This window comes from Pinus tabuliformis, chromosome 6 (genome assembly GCF_031772625.1).
Source record: "Pinus tabuliformis cultivar Carrire ecotype Pingquan chromosome 6, CPIR1, whole genome shotgun sequence".
NCBI lineage: Eukaryota > Viridiplantae > Streptophyta > Pinopsida > Pinales > Pinaceae > Pinus > Pinus tabuliformis.
In genome coordinates this window covers 37259861-37276529 of record NC_142292.1, presented here as the reverse complement: position 1 = coordinate 37276529, position 16669 = coordinate 37259861, and the positions used below count along the sequence as shown (strand labels likewise).

Genomic DNA, 16669 nt, shown 5'->3' with positions numbered 1-16669 from the left:
TGAAATTGTGAGTCAAAATATTGAAATAAATATCTTATATATTAATTCTAACCTACCTATCTTATATATTAATTCTTTGAAAAAAAAGAAATATATAAGATAGAAGGGTGGAAAGGATGAATTATTATTATTAAAACGATTTTAATAATATAATAATAATAATATCTATTTTTAAGGTCATAGCTAAGCCAGACACCAAATTGGGTATGAGACCCCTTGTTTGTGGGACAAGGGACCCACCTCCACACAGTGATTTGACTGCTAAGTCTACAAAGAAATGCATACTCTAACCCCCTTTGATTTAGGAAACACATGCTCTTAACCATTAGGCCCACTATTCTATTATCATGACAATAAAACACTTGAAAATAGTGGTTGACAAATTGAGCAGAAATATATATGTATATGAATTTAATTGATAATAAAGTAGCGAGCGTATTTCTTGGATCAAGGGATGTGGGTTCCATTTCCCGGAAATCCTATTTAATACATCAAAACCTTCCAGCGACTTTGAGAGTCCCTACGTCGAGTTGGCCGACATCATCGCATAATCAACCATTGACCTCATTGCCAACGACGTGCATAAATCAAAAAGCTGACCTCATTGCCAACGACGTGTATAAATAAAAAAGGTGACCTCCTTGGCTGAACTAAAAACAGAAGCCATAGCGTGGATAATCAATTTGCGAGGCTGTGATTATAGATTTTACCCTCAAACTACACAGAAATATAATTAGGGGCGAAAGCGTGTTCGTTGGTGAGGTAGTTTCTAAAATAGGTTCTTCTGGCAGATTCGGAACAGAAGTAATGGAAAAACAATTGTTCCAATTTGGAGATGAAGAAACAACTGACGTAAAATTACAGGTGATTAGTGAAGATGGAAGCGAAGAAATTAATGTGTACCTTCATTCTAGAGTTTTGAGAAAATCAGAGTTTTATGAAGCCTGGCTTTCTAATCGCTGGTCTTTGGACGAGCAACCTCGTGAACTCAAGATACGAAGCTCAGTTAGTTCAGAGATTTATCTCAGAAGTTTTCAGCTCATGTACTCGTGTGAAGCAGACGAAGGCTTTTGTTTCTCGGGTGTGGATGAAGCCCTAGATGTTCTACCACTTGTTTCTCAAATGTTATTTCATGAGGGCATAGAGCAATGCATGATATATTTGGAAGGTGTTCGTTGGAGTCCAGACCAAGAAACCAAACTTCGAGCCATATTATCCTCTTTGCAGATAAACATTTTGCCGGAATTAGCTGCCAGAATTGGTATGATAAACAATTTTGCCGGAATTAGCTGCCAGAATTGGTATGATAAACAATTTGCCGGAATTAGCTGCCAGAATTGGTATGAGCCCACACAAATCAGATCCTGGGACTTTAGATTTAGCTGCCAGAATTGGTATGAGGCCGCACAAATCAGATTCTGGGAATTTAGATTTAGCTGCCAGAATTGGTATGAGCGCACACAAATCAGATCCTGCGAATTTAGATATGGTGAGAATTAAGACTTTGAAAGACGTATTGTTGTCTACGATTTCTAGTGGAACAAACAATAGTCTACCTCGCACAGAAGTGGAGAAATATATTGTAGGATACTTTGAGGCCGCACGTACATCCGCACATAAGGCTGTTGCTGCTACCTGCAGGTCTGCACTGTTAGACGAGTTTCATGGCATCGTAGAACGTATTAGAATCAACGAGGATAGTAACATGGAAGAACCGGCTCTTAGTGCTTGGTCTACCCTATGGTGGCTGTTTGATGTTATTAGGCGCTGTGATGACAAGCTCTATCAAACGTTTGTTGAAATCTTTTGCGAGAATGATTACCTTCGTGATTCAGTAAGATACAGTCGGGTTGGTGTGAATTTTAAAGCCGATATTTTACTTGAATGGATTCTAAATGCAATGAGTAATGGGGAGATAATTATGCCTGCTACATTTAGGGTTTCTTTCCTAACCAACTGGCTATATCCCATGGCTCTGCTGATTTTCAAACACCCTTTGAAGCGTGAGAAATTATGGGCATTGGAGAAAGGAATTATGAATGTGGGTGACACCCTTCCACTCCATGCTCAGAAATTTATTTACGACTTTTGGAAAGACTCATTCGAACGACTATCAGTGGACAGCAGTAATGCGCTGAAGTGGTGGGCTCATAAAGTGCAGGATGCCATCATGAATGGCATTATTTGATAAAACTTGCCGCATATAGTACATCGTTTTATATGGATCTCTTTACATTTTATGCTCCACGATCTAGTTGTTGAGGTGAAACATTCTCTTAGGTTCAGTGAACAGTTTAATTATTAATGATTTTGCATGGGTTATGTTTTGTATTATATAAAACTTTTTCATTCAACGTTCTATAGATACTGCATTTACTATATTATTTTATTGTTTCATTTACTATATTATTTTATTGTTGCCACTTTTATAGTATAAGTGTTTTTTTTGTAATAAGTTCATAGCAGTAAGTTTACACTTTAGGATCGGAAATTATAATTATAATTATATATATATAGAGGGTAATTTTAAATTTCCTCTTCTTTTATGTGTATGAATGAATGGTTACGTGCTCTTTTAAATGAAATTACATATGCATCCTTAAAGTGAAAATATCCAGATCAAGTTTGGTATCAGTGTGGTTCCTCTATCGATGTGAATTGAAAGTGTATGATAACCAAGGAAAATCTCCATAGAGGTAAAGGAAAACATAAGTTCTTTGATCCAAAATCGGGGCGTGTAACAAAAAGAATGAAAATGGTAGAGGAAATGAAAATGGTAGAAGAAGATCCTCGGTTGGGGGAAGAGAAATTTTCGCAAGGTTTTTTAGAATACGGTTGAAAAAGTTAACAAAATGTTTATAAAATATGAGAATACAATAGCGAAGCAGGAGAAGAAATAACCAGATGATCATGCCTTGGCAAATGAAAGAGGAGGAGGAAAAGATCCTCTTGAACCCCCACCTCCATCTGCTAGTGAATCCACTTCTTCCTCATCTTCTCATCATTCTAAAAGTATAAAATTTCAAAAAAATTACTTTTTCAAGTTGGATAACAAGTTTAATTTTCCTATGTTTAATGGAGAATCTAATATAGAGAAACTAGATAACTCAATCAGAACAGTTGAAGTATATTATTGCATACAACGAATTGAAGAGGATGAGCCCAAGATCCAGTTAGCATCTCTTCAAATGAGCAGAACCACTTTTGTATGGTGGGAAATAAAATTGTAGAAAGGTGATAAGACTAGTCGTAATTTTCTTTTATCTTGGTATGAGTTTGTATTTTCTTTAAGAGGATAATTTTACGCATTGGGATAGAGACAAAAGTCCATGATGGAATGGAAACATTTGAAACAAATTAAAGCTCAAAATGTTCATAATTTTAAAGAGGAAATTAGGAATCAATCATTAGCATTAAACATTCCATTAGGCTCTCCTAAGACTTTGATGAAATACATTGTCTCTTTGATTAATTATTTGCATCATTCATTGTTATTATTTGAACATACAACTCTTGATGAAGCTAGTGTGAAGGTTTTACATCTTGGAAGCAAGGGGAAGCATGAGCAAGATTACCACCCAAACATAACAACAATAACGATGAGAAAGGAAGCGAAGCCCTCTTGTACTCATTGTGAGAAATACGGGCATGATGAGGAGAATTTCTGAAAATTGCATCTAGAATTAAGGCCAAACATGAATGACAAAAAAGTGAAGTAGAAGACAATCACTACCGTGCAGTAAGACCAAGAATATGAATTAGAGGATGGCGAGAAGATCACAGCTGCAAGATATGTACATGTTTGACCAACTGACCAAGGATATGACTCAAGTGATGAGATGATTATTGCAACTCTCGGGATAGCAGGTGATGGACCTATTGACTTGTGTTCTGATTCACATGATGAAATAAGGATTTCAATAGATGTTGGACCAAAGATGAGAAGGTCACCAGAGATAACATGGCTCCAAGAACTCAAAGAGATCAACCAAGGAATGCAAGTGGAGAATGTTGAACTAAGGAAATTCCTAGAAGAAGTAGAGGAGGAGAAAAAAAGGTTATAACATCAATTATCAGCCAAGGAGGAGGCCTTAGAAAAGTTGTAATGTAACAATCCTGAGGTAAAAAGTGATTCTTCAATTTCATGTTCTCTTTATTACGATGATTTCACTACTTTTGCAAAACATACTACAAGAATTGGATAAAAATTAATGAAGAAAATGGGGTATCAAGGAAAGGTCCTTGAAATTAATGACTAGGGAATTATGAATCCTATCAAAGTGGAGAAATTGCCTCTCTATGTAGAACTTGGTTATGTCAGATCTCTTTAGCTACTAGAATTATCCAAGATCGTTTACTTTTGTGATGTTAGCATAATTGCATATGAAAGAGAACAAATAAACCACATGTGCATGCTTTACGAAATATGAAACATAACAACATCCATCAAATCATGAACACAAACACATTGATAACAGAGTTCACCCAGTGTGGGTTACGTCTCATGGCCCTGCTGTCAAGAGCCAGGAGGCCGCTTCATTAATGCTGCAAGACGATGATGAGTACATATTACATTCTTTTTCATTACAAGGATTCCCTCAATCATAGTGGCATGTCTATCCATGAGAGGTTCTCAGGAACTCTCACAAATATGGGAAAATTCCCTCACCGAGAGTGGCATGTATCTACACGCGATGTTCTATAAGAACTCTCACTCAAATGGGAATTCCTTCAATGTGACAAGCTAATAAAATCTCACATGATGTGGCATACAAGTATCCCTCAACGCAATCATAATGAGTTATCTCAACAACAAAAACATCATCTCAACATATCAAAAGAAAGCATGACATAACTACATCATATACCTACACTTTCGAGGACAGTCAAAAAATGCAAAGCTCAGCTACTGCGACAGACACCAGTGTTGAATTCATAATGTGAAATCATTTCAAACAACTGTAAACTTCACCCTTTCTGACACCATCAAATTCTAGACCCTCGGTCATCTTGAAGATTCCCCCAAATATTCCTTCTTGAACATGGCTGAAAAATATGCTGCTTGGACGAAAATTATGAGAAAACCACTGCGCTCCCTATGAAATTCTATGAAAAATGACTGTAAAGTTGTAATCATTCTGAAAATGGAAAAAATCATCCTCCAAGGGAATCTTTTAGATTCCCTAAGATTTTGCAAAGATTCCTTGCTACTAAACACCTAAATTTATGCTGATCAGATATATATTCTGACTACATGGTTGGACTCCTAGTGAGAAAACATGTAAAAATAATTGTAACCTTGAGAAATTATGTCACTGGCACCTCTGGCCCTCAAGAGAATATTTTTGGCATCTTAGTATATTCTTTGCTCGTAGTTCCACACCAATGTAACTCATGGTTCAAATATGGTTTGTGGTTTAGCTTCTCCTAGGTTCCAGTCTCCGCCCTCCACATTTTTGGTTCACTTTCGCATGTTCCATGGAAAATGAGGCAAGTTTTTATATTAAATGGTTGGCGAAGTATACAAAGAATAGGCTGTTGGCATGGTGGTAGCTCGATGGATTACTAGGGAGAGGGTCAAGTTCAAAACCTGTCTCATATCGAAGAGCTTGTCATTCAAAACATAATGAAATGAATGACACCTCAATCCAACACCGCATGTGAATGTTATGGCACTCTGAAGTCTTTGAGAAACAACTAAAAATTTTGTAGGTAGGACCCATAGGGAGGACATCTGGTAGTGGTGTTAGAAGTACATATGTTCACATCATTCATATTATTGTTAACGTTAGCAAGGTGATGTGGTAGTACAGTCAACAGGGAGCTAATCAGGAGATGACATGTGGTAGGTGATGTCATCGTGACATCAACATGATGTCAACAACTTAGTAGTATAAGGCAATCATGACATGCCATGTGGCACCTAGTTAGTAGGCTGTTAGTTTTCCAAACGAGGTGACGTTTTGCAGCATTCCTATAGTGGTGACGACTAAATTGTCACCTGACTAATTTGTCCAATGACCTTCGAAAAAATATACGGGATTTTTAACCATTGGGGCCAAAATTACAATAAAAAAATATTAATAAAACATGGGCAGTTGTCAAATACACCCAGTCAAACCACTAGCTAGTCTGTTGATGATGCTAAATGATGACCCAAAAAAGATAAGGACAAACAACCAACACGTAAACTCAAGAGGACTCAATTTGAGCATGGGTGATCAACCAATGACCTAGCATACAAACTATTTAACCCCTCAATCAATGAGTGGTCAAATAGGAGGAGTGAGCGTTGAACCCATCCATTGGATCACTTCCCTCGAAACCCTACTACACCAAAATTGTTCCCAATTGGGCACAACTTTTGAGAAATATTTCTTGGAATATTTGGGGAATATTCCTATACATAATTTTTAAGGGAATCTAAAAGATTCCTTAGAACTTCAAAAGTCACCAACACAGAATGGGGTCAACTTTATCTTCATTTTTCACGATGTTTTGACACGAATTCAACAGTGAAGTCCATTTCTTCAGTGGAGGAATTTTCATGTCATTCCTAGAAGTGGAGGTATAAGGTGTCGTTTTGTAATTGTATTCAATTTCATTTTGCTAAATATTAATGGAAGAGGCATCTCCACATTGAGCAAGGCATGGAAAGGTAACTCAAACTGCATGAAACCCATTATCAACTTGTTTGTGCCTTTGTTTCTCATGGTTGTATTTTAAATTTATGCTTATTGTAAGTGTGTGAATTTAACGGTTACATGTTATTTTTAATGCAATTCTGTGTGCATCCTTGAAGTGAAAAGATATGGATCAGTGCACAGATCCATACATTGGTTAATCCATCCACTGCGTAAGACCATAATGATAATGTGCAATGTGAGTCCTTGGACATGGAATCCATAAGACAAAACCCACTCAACCTTAGACACTAACAATTATGCAACTATTGCATAGCCAAAACTAATATACGAGACTGATTGACCCTTCATATTTTAATAGTCAAGTAGCACTTACACTAACATAATAAGATTTAGCAAACATAATGCTATAGGTCCTTCCAAAACCAAATCATCACCATAGACCACTGCTTTGAAACATATCAACAATATGAGCATGGGGATTAATTAACAACCATGAAAACTATTAACACCGTTATAGACCATCAACTAAAATAAAAGTAAACCATATTCTCATGCAATATATTCACATAAATATAATATTATAATAAAGTCTACACATAGACATACATCAGGAAAACCGCATTGGTTTTTCCACATAATAGTTTATAGTCACAAAATATTGTATCGATTTTTCCAACAAGAGTTCACATATATCTTATTAGGAAAAGAAAAATATCCATAGTTACATACACCAGACTACCAAGCTATCCAACCACCTATGATAACAATAGAATATCACCAAAATCTTATCATAAACCACCTATAACAATGCTAGTTTATTCAACAACGTAACCCATTGCAATAATGCTAGCAAGCAAGGATAGAATCAACCATAGTTACCAAATTATATCAAAACAACATTGGTGCAGATACCAACTCTAAACTCAACCTGCAGATACTTTTGAACCACGATCAAGCCCCACTTGGTCTTTGACTGACCCTTTTATAATTGTCAGGATTTCTCTCGAATACTCATCTCTTCACGCTCACTCAATCCAAATATCCTAAAGGTCATTGAGATATTTCTCTTCATTCCTCCTTCATTTAATTTTGTTTTTCTTTTCTTTTCTTCCTTTACCAATAAAACCCCATTTTTACGCTAAATGATCACTTATTTTTTGTTCATTCTAGATCATGCCCAAGTACACCTGCATTAGCCAACTGATCAGTTTACAATCCAACATTCTCTAAAAACCTTTAGGTATTTATCCATTGTGTCTACCCCAATCAATTATTCAAAATGTCAAAGAAAGTTTCTATGGCAAATTTTGCCACCAACATGCCCCTTATGGACACATAAAGAGACATATTTGACCCTGTCTACTCATTAAACCTGATGGAACTTTGTCAAGATATTTTAGCTAGCCAATTAGACTCCCTTATATACTTTGTAGTTGTAAAATCAGGGCTATTTTATGCCATTATTCCTGAGATATATTTATATCCATAATTTATTACTTGGTTGGTCTCTTCCTTGTATCCTTAAAAACGTTTTGTGATGAATTCATTGGGGGAGAATATTTTCCAATTTTCTGCCTTGTTAATCTAGTAGACCCTTGATTTTCCACCGTCATAACATTATACTTATTTTTCTGAAGAAACCCTGGATTTTGAGTTCCAAAACTTGTCTGGAGGAAATTATACTAAACTGTCTTTCCACCTCATGCTATTTGGACAACGTTTACCTTTAGAACCAATTATTTTCCACCTAGATACATTTTCTAAATATGCTCAAACAATTCTACAAGTAATTTCCATAGTTTTGGGGAGAGACAATTCTTCTACTATTAATCGTGCAATTATAGGATTGTTTAATTTTGTCATGTAGTATGGAGTGACTCTTAACATACGAGATTTCTCGGAGGTTCTAGTGAATTCACAATTGTCAAATTTGAATCTTACTGGTTGTTTCAGATTTCCATATTTGTTGATTTACTTGTTCCTCTATGTCCATCTAGAGAAATTGATGCATTTGGGCCTCAGCATAATCGATTTTCATAAAAAGAAATAGATAATAATAAAATTGACATATATTGTAAGAATTCAACTTGACCATGATAGTTTTTCATATTTTTTCTACCTCTTTTATGTGAGTTTCCTACTCAATAAATAACTTAGTTCCACCTTCCCAATCCCTTATATTGAGATCAAATTATATGGATCAAAGGTTGCCCCTTACATGATTCCTTATTTTGTACCAATGAGATTGTTTTCTTTAGATTTCATTAGACAAAGTTTGAATGTGGATCGAGTTCACTTTGTACCAACAAAGAAGGGACATTTATTCAAGTTTCTAAGAACTGTTGGGCCATTTATTGTTATTAATAGATAAACTATGAAAGAAGCTGATGAAATGCTTCAAGATATGCATCTTCATCGAGGAGATAAATCCTCATCAAATTATTTGATGAGAATGGTGGGGAATTCTTATGCTCCTTATATACATGAACCTAGACCAGAAATTGAAAAGTTGGCTAATGGTGGTTAATCTAAAGCATAGAAGGGAATGGAGGTTGAAAGTCCCCTCCCATAGAAAACAGATTAGAAAGAGGATTTCAAGAGATCATATAGTTGGATTGTAAAACTACTCACAGTTCCAAGAAATCAAAGATACATGAGAAAGAAAAGGGGTCTAAGCATGTAGTAGAAAGCTCCTCTACTACATCTAGTTTCCAATTACAATTGGGGGAAGTGAGATGTGCACCTTCTTGTCCTATTCGTTAAGATAGTCAAAAGAGCTTTGTTTTTGTTTTGAAAGAGATATATGGTAAAATTGAAGAAAAGAATTAGAATATTAGGGAAAATGTTGTTTCTCATCTTGAATTCGAATAGTAATTAGAGTACCATGCTAGGTTTCTAGCAACCATGGATTTGAAAAGGAATCAACTTAAATTGTGCTTTTCTCATCCTTATTCTTTGATTATATCCTCAAAAACAAGTTTCAAAATTATGAATCTAACCATGGATGGAAGGTATATTCCACTACCTGACAAAACCAATCGGCAAAGGAAAACTGGAGAACTAATCTATAGTGATTTAAGAAACATATCTCTAGCAGCAAGAAAAACAAAGACCTTGTTGGGGAAGGTAATCAATCAATTGAAGCTAGAAAAGGAAAACTCCAAAGCCTTGTATACTGAAAATGAAGAATTGGAGAAATTTAATTATCAAGCTTGGGGTAAATCATGAGGCTATATCTATTGTCCAGAATATTTTGCAGAGGGAGGAGTCATAAAGTTGAGCATTAAGGAATAAATTAAAGATTCATGCAGTTGAACATGTTATGGCTGCAGAGGTAGCCCATGTTGAAAAAGGAAAAGAGCTTCTAACCAAATAATTACTGGAGAGCAACATTGGAGTGGCTACCTTGAAGGAACTGAATGCTAGCTTATAGCAAACAATGGATACCCATGTCTGTCAAATTCTAGTACAACCAAATCCAAAATATCCAGCTAATAAACTGACCAGGGTTATGATGGAATTAAAAATATCAGAAGATGAAATGAAGAAAATCCAGAAGAATATAGACAACATCAAGGAATTGTTAAAATTTAAAGAGAGGCAATTGACAATGGAAAAAGATAGTGCATCACAATACCAGAAATATTATTAGACAACATGTTATGAGATAAAAGATTTGAAGGAGAGTGTGAAGGGAAATATGTTGCTTATACAAGCCACAGAGATAATTTAGAACAATATCATCTGACAAATGAAGGATATTTTGGATTATATGTTGATCATAACAAAATAGAAAGCCATTGTTAGAGACCTTGAAAGCATCATTGTTTCTCACAAAGAGAAATTGAAATGAAGTGACCAACTAGTGAAGAACATGATCAACTTTCATAATTCCAAGTCACCTCCGTAATTAAGAACTATGCAAGTTGAAGATAGGACAACTCTAGTGTTACAAATAAATAAAATGGTGCAACAAAATTGTAAAGGAAAACTATAGAGGAAATATTAGGGGAGATCAATGTATCTGTTCAAATATTCAATACAAATTTTGATAAAGGATTAGGGCAAGATTCTTGTCATGTTGGAATCAACAATGAAATTTTCTTCCACGAAAAGCCTATGAGACTTTGTTAGTAGAATAAAAGAGTAATATTGATTCTTCCCATGAGAAAACAACAGTTTTTAAGGGGTCTACTATTGTGAATTACCTCCACAAGGACTTTCAATTGGTATGGTTTCAGATTAAAACTATTTTTATATAGAGCACCCAACTTACAATCAGATAACCAATTTTAGGATGCCTCATGCAAGGTTTGCTAAATGCCCAAGTTTATACTTGAAAATGTGTTTTCCTTTCCGTGAGGATTTGAGTCAATATGATCTCATACTCCCTCCAATATGACTCTCCTCTCTTTGGCCACAAATTTCTTCCACTGAGCAAGGTTTTGCGTATCCAATGCTTTTGTTCTGGCAACATCTGACTTGATTATTCTAGCATACCATTTTAATCTAATACTACCTCCATGCAATCCTTCCATGCAACAGAATTAGAGGTTTCTTCCAAGACCTACTCTAGCCTTAGTCCATTGAATTCCATCTCCTTAGTTCTGAGGAATGTCTGCAACATTGATCTCCAAATTCAAGCCTATAAGAAACAACTTTGAATTTATTCTCTACTATGCATTGGTGTATGAAAGGTGTATTTTTAACTCTTAATTATTTCCACATTAATTATCAACCTAGGAGAGCTTTGTTATTACAAGAGTGTACACAATATGTGGCAACAACTTAATCAAGAGTAATGTTTCTAAATTACAGTACAGTGTTTTTAGATACAAGAGTAAACATATGCTTTAAATAAAAATCACTTGCAATTAAAGGAGACTCAATGCTCTGAAACTAAATTATTAACAACAATTATCAATCAAGGATACATTAGCAATAAATCTTTCCTATTTTAACCGATGTAAATGAAATCAAACTTAAATAAGATCCTCAATTTGAGAACTCTGACAGTAATAGCCAATTTCCTTTAGAGTTTTTGACCTCACACACGACACTAAATAACCAATTGGAAATGACAATGAATCAAATCAATAATGTTGTTGATGGAAATGAGATAATTATGCTAACTGTAACAATGCTAAAAGGCAAAACCAAATGATTGCAGAAATTAAATAAACAACAATGCTTTTTAGTATAAATGAACAACAGAACTTATGAAACTGTAATGACCAGAAAAGTTAAGTTACTGGAATGAACAACAAAGCTCTGTAATTAAAATGAACAGGATAACAATATAGTTGCAGAAAATAGTAATCTTACTATGATGAGAATGGCCGGAAACACAATTCACTTACAACATATATAATGGAGAAATTCATTAAATATAGAAACAAGAAACAGTAAAGAAATGCGATTCAAATAATCAAATATCAAACCAAACCATCACACAACAGAGATTGTAAAGGAATGGTACATAATAGCAAGTGAATCCACCAGGGATAGGCCCTTAACTGCTAGTGAAGCACTACCGGACTAGTTCAGTATAAAAGAAGGAACAGTAACCAGATTATGTATTAATCATATGAGAAAAAGGTCACAACCAATTTTACTCTGTTTTAACAACGAGAGTTGATGATCAAAGTAAAAATACAATAGTAATTTCTGAATAATGATTAATCTCTCTTCTTTACAATCGTTGTCCCTTTTATAATGGCCAGCTAGATAAAATAGGAATAGCAGATAGACTAGTAACAACAATCCCTCAGGATCAAGAGATCCTGAGGGATCCGCTCAATCTTCCAACTTCAGTTAACTCTTTGTCTTTTGCGCTGATGCTGTGATCTTCTCTGTCCTTATCGATCCTGAGGGATCCACTCAATCTTCCAACTTTAGTTAACTCTTTGTCTTTTGCACTGATACTATGATCTTCTCTGTCCTTATCCTTAACTGCACGCTCCATTATTGACCTGATGTATGGATACGGCTTCTTGGTGAAGGAACAATAGTTACTCCATTTTCTATTTTCCCTCGGAATGCTAATTTTTCATTTCTTCTCTTTCTTGCATGAGAAAAAACAAAAATTAGCTAAATTGCAATAATCAATAACTCCTTTGTTTTTGCTATAATTCTTTGATATATTAACATCTTAGAATATAAAGGAGATATGATTTAAGGAAGAAGATAATGAAATAAATGTCAAATTCATACCTTTTTGATAGCTCAACACACTCCCATGCTTACCCTTTTTCATGTCGTCATGAAAACCATATAGTTTGTATGTCAAGAAGTCAAAGAATAGGCCAGAGAAGGAATGTCATGAGGTGGTCTAAAGCCATGATTTTTAGCCAACACTTCAAAGATGTTCCCTATCTGCCCTTCAGGTAACTCATAAAAAGCTTTATACCCTTCTGTAGGATACTAGAGAATAGGGCTTCGGAATCTACAACCTATCCAACATGGACCTTGCCTCAAGATGAGGTTGCCATAGGTAACAAAACGATATGTGGCCAATTTAAAATTTTTGTAGTTAAATGGTTCTCTATCTTGTATATTACAATTGGAAGTTTTCCATCTAAATTTAGCTGCTGCTAAGGAATTGTCTTTGATAGAGAGAACATACTCTACCCCTTACTGAACAATTCCTTTGTGGATGGGTCCCAAGGTCTGGATCACTCCTTCCTTTTGCATCATATTCTTATGTTTAGCTAGCAATTGTAATGGGTTCTTCAGTTCACCCCTGACCCAAAGGTCTAACCCATTTTCTTGCCTCTGGAAGGTGTTATGGGCTTTGAGCCACTTCAACTAGTTGACAGCAAATGAAATCAATTCTTGGAACTGTACATCACCCACAAAAGGGTTGGGATTCTTCTCCATTTCTTCTTCCAATATAAAATTATGTAAATAAAACTCACAGAGTAATCGTTGAACTTTTACTCCATGGTGTTTACAACAGTTTATAAAATCCTCAACAATTTTTAATTCTATAGGTTTCCCTGCCCTAATAGCCTTAATTTTTAACTGTAAATACCTCTGTAACAAAAATAAAACATAGTTTTTGGTAGGGGACTTGCATGCTAAAACATCTATATATAAGGAACAGAGAGTATCCATTTGACACATGACTGTTTTTAGTCTGTTCTTTATCTCTTCAGTTCTTTCTTCTGCCCTCCAATATTTATTGAAGCCTTCGTTTTCTCATGGATTGATGTCCCTTAATTGCTGTTGTAATTCCTGGTATCTTTGCTGAGGAACAGTTTCTTCCTCAAGCCTTTTTACGGTCAGCTGAGCCTATGCCAGGTCCTCTTGGAGTTTTGTTATACCAGGATCACTATATATCATAACATCTTCAGCTTGTGTATCTCTCTAGAAGCTCACACCGTTGGAGGGTATTGCCTCTGTTTGAACAACTCCATTACAAAAGTATGCATTTTCTATTTGGGAAGCTGCTTCTGTAATGGTTGCATGATGTTCCTTATTATTTTGAATGAATATGGGCTTGGTTTGAGTCTCCGTGGCCCTTGTATCTTGGGATTCAATTTGGGTGGCTGCATTTCCTATCTTCAGGGTTGTTTTTGCAATTTTTCCCCTTTATGGTGTCCTAATCTTTTGTTTAAGTCTCCTCACTAAGCTCTGCAGCTCCTGCTATTCCTTTCTGTTAAATTATGGTATGTTCTATGCTTATAACAGTTTACTTCTTTTTCTTATTATATTCCACCTATTAGCAATCACATGTACATAAAGTAAAGTGCAGATAGAACATTAAACGATCAACAGAAAACAAGCCAAGACAAGAGACACAAGATGTGGCGGCTAGCCAGGGACAAACCCCACAATGTGTGGGGAAACCCTTTGATCAAATCTTCTTTTTAGGGAAAATTTTAAGAACCCCCCCTAAATTTATAAATATAATAAATGGGCGAATCTCCATGGTATATAGGAAAAATGGAAGGTGATTTTATCAATAATATAATATATAGATATAAGTTTTTGGTGAATCTCTCACCACGCATGGCCAATATTTTACTCAATTATAAAATCTTGTAAGATCTTGGCGAGTCTTTCACTAAATAATAAAACTTTGTAAAGTCCTAGTGAATCTTAGCATAGGCTAAATGTTGGTTTAATTCCCCCATTTAAATAGGCTACATTCCAGGTGAATACCATGGGTCAATACGATGTGCCATTTGGTGAATACCATGGGTCAATACCATGTGCCATTTTTATTTTTATTAATTCTAATATTAGGGTTAATAATGGTTTTTTGCATGGTATTAATAACAATCTAGTCCATGGTATTTGTCCCATAGTATTTTGGCCATAGGTTTCACCTAAATATAACCCATTTTTTGAGTGTTCGTAAATATATGGTGACTTATGGAGTAAATATAAAAAAAATGTTTTATTTGTTTACCATACCTCTCGCTTATTTATATTTTTATTAATTTACGATACCTCTTTTACAAATATTGTATTTGGCCCATAGGATTCACTTAAATAAAACCTCTTTCTTGAGCCTTCATAAATAGAAGGAAGGTTATGGAATAAATATAAAAAGAGGTTTTATTTATTTACGATACGTTAGTTTATTTATATTTTTATTTATTTACCATACCTCCACTTTACTTTTATTTTTATTTGTTTACACCGTTACATGTATATAAGGTGACTTATGGAGTAAATATAAAAAATGTTTTATTTATTTACCATACCTCTCATTTATTTATATTTTTATTAATTTACCATACCTCTTTTATAAATATGGTATTTGGCCCATAGGAGTCACTTAAATAAAACATATTCTTGAAAATGGGCGAATGGATTCACTTAAATAAAACCTATTCTTGAAAATGGGTGAATGGAAGGTTGTAAGTCCTAATTTCAAGGGCTAAATTTACCTTTTTTACCCTCTCCCTTAAAATAAGGTGGGCTATTTGAGGTGATTTGTAAAAATGTACTATGATACAAAATATTCGCCCACTAAAAATTTAAAACCCCTTAATTTCGCCAAAGGGCGAACATTCGCCCCTAAAATTATCCTTGCTTCTTTTATCTTCAATAATTCAGTAGAGAGAAATAATACAATAAATCTGATTCATATCAGCAGTAGCAAACCCTAGATCAGCAGCATCAGCATTATCGACTTCATTATCAAACTAGGGCAGACCATATCTCACAAACCGACAGTCGGATTGAATTCATTCCACCACCAAAATTTTCGGCTTCCAGAGGAGGTTCAGATGAACCTACAGCACAGTTCAGATGAGGAGATCTTGTAGGCCATGCAAGTCAATCTTTACTTCTGCAGTTGCAGCTTCAGTTTCAGCATTTTCAGGCTTCAAACTAGGGTAGTCGATATCTTGCAAACCGTTCGTCGGATTGACTTCACTCCACCACCAAAAGTTGCGGCTTTCAAAGGAGGTTCAGATGAACCTATAGTGCAGTTCCAAAGAGGAGATCTTCTAGGCCACGCAAGTGAATCTTTACTTCTGCAGTTGCAGCTTCAAATTCAACAGCTTCCAGCTTCACATGTGTGAGAGAGAGAGACCCATTTCAGCGCAGTAGAGAAGAGACTCATATCTGGGCAGTAGAGAGAGAGAGAGATGTGATGAGATGAGTGAGTCCAAATGAGGAAAATTTCTCTTATATTTATACACAATGTTGGTGGGTGAATAGATGCGAACGTTGAGCTTCTGAGCCTACATGAGTTGTAGGTCGGCTTGATAATAATTCCATAATCAAAATAAATTCATATCTCCATGAATACTTATCGGAATCGGATGATCTTTATATCAATCTTACACCTCCCAACGAGAGGAATCTAATAAAAATATTATCAGCCATGAAAAAGATGACCCACATGAAGTTTTTCCCTGGTTGCCAATTTTAACACTTTCACAACTTCATAATTTGGCTCTTCTTCTTCTTGGAGGGAGCAACTATTTCACTCACTGTTTCTACTCTTACTGAACTTGGTTGCTCAGTTGGATTTTTCTCTCCAAGGGTTGTGCCTTTGCCCT

General features: G+C 35.2%; 1 protein-coding gene across 1 annotated transcript; it reads left to right on the top strand.

Annotated features, from left to right (window-relative positions):
* The first annotated feature begins 807 nt into the window (after positions 1-807).
* LOC149257095 (BTB/POZ domain-containing protein At1g63850-like) lies at positions 808-2188 on the top strand. The gene is made up of 2 exons (XM_089454802.1): positions 808-1261; positions 1329-2188. Exons 1-2 carry the CDS (start codon positions 808-810, stop codon positions 2186-2188), a joined length of 1314 nt encoding a protein of 437 aa, XP_089310928.1.
* Positions 2189-16669: the final 14481 nt, after the last annotated feature.

Excerpts from the sequence above, each read along its gene's own strand:
- LOC149257095 (XM_089454802.1), top strand. The coding sequence starts at position 808 with ATGGAAAAACAATTGTTCCAATTTGGAGATGAAGAAACAACTGACGTA. Across the intron at positions 1,262-1,328 it reads GGAATTAGCTGCCAGAATTG|CTGCCAGAATTGGTATGAGC; the intron begins GTATGATAAACA and ends TGCCGGAATTAG.